Source organism: Saprolegnia diclina, assembly GCF_000281045.1.
Source record: "Saprolegnia diclina VS20 unplaced genomic scaffold supercont1.73, whole genome shotgun sequence".
NCBI classification, from domain to species: Eukaryota; Oomycota; class Saprolegniomycetes; order Saprolegniales; family Saprolegniaceae; genus Saprolegnia; species Saprolegnia diclina.
This window is the reverse complement of record NW_008246140.1, coordinates 157,359-161,251: the sequence shown is the minus strand read 5'-3', so window position 1 is coordinate 161,251 and position 3,893 is coordinate 157,359. Positions and strand designations below refer to the sequence as shown.

Below are 3,893 nucleotides of genomic sequence, written 5' to 3'. Positions count from 1 at the left end.
CCGAGAGCGAGTCGTTGAGCGGCTCGACCTCGGCCCAGTACGCAGAGATGGGGCTACCGGGCGTCGCGCCCATGGCCTGGAAGCAGTTGCTGATGAAGCGGAACGCGCAAATCTGCCACAAGACGCGCTTCTGGAGGAGGTTCCAGAACATGCTCATCCACTCGGTGAACGGGACGCGCGGCGTCTTCTTCTCGACGACGACAAAGATGGTGGTGAAGACGACAAAGACACAGGGCACGAGGCAGATGCCAAAGATGACGTTGGGACTGACCGAAAAGTCAAACGACCCCTTGTACACCTTGCCGTTGAGGAAGAACGCGATGACGAGCTGCGCAATGACACCGGTCATCGTGCGCACGACGTAGATGGCCGTTTGGACGCGGCCGCGAATGGCCACGGGCTCACGCTGGGCGTACTGGACGACCATGGCATCGGACGCGCAGGCGGCAATGACGTAGCCGAACGAGACGAGCATGCTCATCATGATGAAGAGCGTGCCGCGGTTGGGCGCGTCGACGTCAAAGTACTTTTCGAGGTCCCCCGGGAGAAGCTTGGCCCGCGCCGTGTCGCACGTCTTGGGGTTGGTCGTCAAGCGGCGGTCGCAGTACGGCTTGCCGAACGGCGTGAACGTCATGATCGCGAGGCAGATCATCGTGATGGTCCAGCCAATGAGCATCCACGACTTGCGGCGGTAGCCCATGATGGGCACGCAGTCCGAGAGCATACCAAAGAAGACCTTGAACGACCAGCCCGTCGTGACGAGCACGCCGTAGGACGCGGTCTGGTAGCCTTCCATGCCGAGGTACACCGTGTAGAGCGGGTAGACCAAGGTCGGGATCATGCCGTAGATGACGCCGATCGCACCGTACTGCGAAAAGAGACCAAACGCCTCGCGCGAAAAGAGGTGCAGCGCACCGCCTTCAACCAACGCGCCGTCTTCGAGCTCACCGGGCGTCTTGGCGTCAGCGTACCCGTTGCCGTTGGCGTCCTTCTCGTGCGTGTTGGACTGGATGTAGGAGACGCGCTCCTCGAGGTCCATCTTGCCTTGCACTTGATGCGCCATGCTGGGCAAATGTAAAAGTGTGTTGGGGCATTGGTTCGATGATCGGCGTTCCTGAGCCGTTGAGGCGGTCCGCGTTCTGAGAAGGGGAACGTCAAAAGGTAAACAAACTCAGATGACGACATCTGGTGCGGTTGGTCGCGGACGAACGGTATTTTGCTTGAAGTACGGGTCCGACGATTGCAACTGGTACTATCGCGCCGCCGCGGGGGAGTGCACGGCAGTGTGAATGGGATGCGTAACGTCCCACTTCACGATTCATTCGACCAATGCACTGCCATGAAGCGAGGTTCGATGTACTTTGCGCATTACTACGAGTACTCTGTTTGTGGCCAGAAATGGGTGTGGCGTAGCGTGGGACCACGCAGTTATCACGCGCTGCGTGACGCCGGCATATAAAAGTGGGCTTCAACTTTCTGCCTCCCGACGCGTCCTTACATGAATGATTTTTGATCGACAGAAAAAGCGCCGTACAGCCCCGCGTAGCAGCCCTATCACTACGTATCGAGCCAAAAGGGTACCGGCGATGTACATGGAGGCCCAGTTGGCCCCAAGTGCGGACCTGTGTTGAATTGATAGGGTGGTCGGCGAGCCGGCAGGAGGTAATACCAGATGTTTCCGAAACGTGGCTACGACACAGCAATGTGTACCCACATCTCTGTCAAAACCAGACCACACAACCAGGCCGCCGCTCAGCACCAGAAACGACATGATATTATTTTGCACCAACAATGTTATTATTGTTGAAGGGGAGCGACGGGCGTACACCCGCTCGTGGTCGTTGGGGCCACCACCACGACCGAAATGAGAACAATGAGTTGGTGAGTAGTCGGTTAGCTCATCGAGCGCCTACATTACAGCCGGGTCCAACTAACGTCCGTCAGGCACGCGCTCGGTGGTTTTCTTCTGGTACGCGCCAAAGATCGCCGGGCTCGAAGCCATTCCGCGCGGGTGTTTTGCAACGTGAAGCAACCATCGTCGCGGCAGCACAAGCTGGAGGTTTTGAGCGACTGGCGATGCGGAGGACGCCGACGAGTGCCGCGGCGTTGAGGGCCTGCGACTCGAGTGGTGTGTTCTTGAGCGATTCTATAGTTGGAGCCATTATCGCGGCACCGCTGGCTATCTAGTGTTCTGGCACCCTCTAAGACCGTCACGCCCAGAGCTAGCAGTGAAGTCAAGGGCGAAGGACTTGATCGATCCTTGTCCCGTTCGAATGACAGAAGTTTAGGTACATAAACGGGTTATCTATCAATTCTGTCGTGACGCAACAAAGACCCCACACACGCAGAGACTTGCCATCTCCTTTGGTCGCCGGGCCGTGATTGTGCATGCGGCGCTGCGGGGCTCGTCTTGCTCATCTGTGATCCCACCCGGCGAGGCACTTGACGACGCGCTCCATGAGGTCTTTTATCCGTCGCGAATCGGATCAAAGCTACAGACAGTAGTCGCTGAACGTACGCGAGAGGCACCAGCGACTGGAGTGGGCAAAACTCATTAGACTGGCACGCATCTTGTGGATGACGTACACTGACCCCGGGACTGAGAGGCGAAGAGACTCAGATCTTCCTATCAACATAACGTTAGCTTGCTGACGAAGCACCGCGTAGCATCACCACACCAAGGCTCTAGACCAGGCAGTTGTGCTAGCAATGGCATTGAAAGATCGCGCATAAGTTTTGTGCGATGTCGGAGTTATGCGGTAGAACTCCGAATACATCGACTAGTGGCATGGCTTGCGTCAAAAGCTGACGCGTAGTGCACAACGAATGTGCCAAAGAGGCCACCTTCATTGACGTTGGTGGACACCGAGAAGTAGGCCTCGATCAATTCAAAGGCGTGATGCCAATCTGGGCTCGGCAAGCAAAATGGAAATCGCTGCTGCATGTTGCGTCCCGAATTGACTGGACTATGAGTTCGTAGTTGGGCCATTTCCTTCCTCATTTAGGCAAGATTAGCCAAGAAGACTAAGAAAACTGTATGAACGCATCGATGTACACGGCGACAAATAACTGAGATTAATTTAAGATGAATTGGATGCTGCCCTTGTCAACGGCCGGTGTTGTGTCCAAAATGAAGGGCAGCTGCAGCGCACACGACTTGCGTTCCAAGGCCGACAATTTCCGGCGGGCTTTTCGGCGCAAATATTTGTCGCGCTGGCGGTCATGCTCGAGCTCTCGATTGTCGGCGTACCGCTCCCGCATGCGGGCCAAAATCGACGCCCGGTTTCTTGCATAGTAGGCTCGGTAGCGCGAGCGATGCGCCTCGGCGTCACTGCTTGCGTCGCTTGTTGGCATGGGAATGGGTGACGAAGCTCTTGAACAATAATTGCACTGTGGCTGCAGTTGTTGTTTGTAGCAAACGGTATACTATTATTTGTACTTGTCGCCATACACCCATCATGATGCACCGCCATATGTCCCAGGCGCCTAGAGAATGACGCTGCGATAAGACCAACCCGAGCGACGATGCAGAATCCGACTAGTACATTAATGTAGTGTACTCCACGCACAATTGCCAGTGACAATACAACGAAGCTGAATATCCATCCTCATGAGAGGCCATGGATCGTTCATACGAGCTACTAGTACATGATGCGCGCATTTCATAAATATTTTCGGAAAGTTGTTGTAGAGAAACCACCGACGCACGTGGCCGGCCTATAGTCAACCGGATAGTGTACGCACCGCTAGCGTATAGTGGTACACTGTAGTCACGAAGATAATGCGCACAGATATCACATGTTCAACTTGTTGCCTCCTGCGCCAGTGCCATCTGTCAATATGCAGATGGCACTTGGTCGACCATCTTTTGTCCAGCCAGTCGATCGATTCCT

General features: G+C 55.4%; 1 protein-coding gene across 1 annotated transcript in view; it reads right to left on the bottom strand.

The window, feature by feature from the left end:
• The window catches only part of SDRG_14526 (hypothetical protein), a gene marked incomplete at its 5' end in the record, with an annotated part of 1,845 nt that extends 782 nt beyond the window's left edge, over nt 1-1,063 (bottom strand). The window contains one exon of the mRNA XM_008620661.1: nt 29-1,063. Coding sequence (XP_008618883.1) covers nt 29-1,063 — 1,035 coding nt within the window. The remainder of the gene's footprint in view (nt 1-28) is intronic.
• Between the last annotated feature and the right edge of the window lie 2,830 nt (nt 1,064-3,893).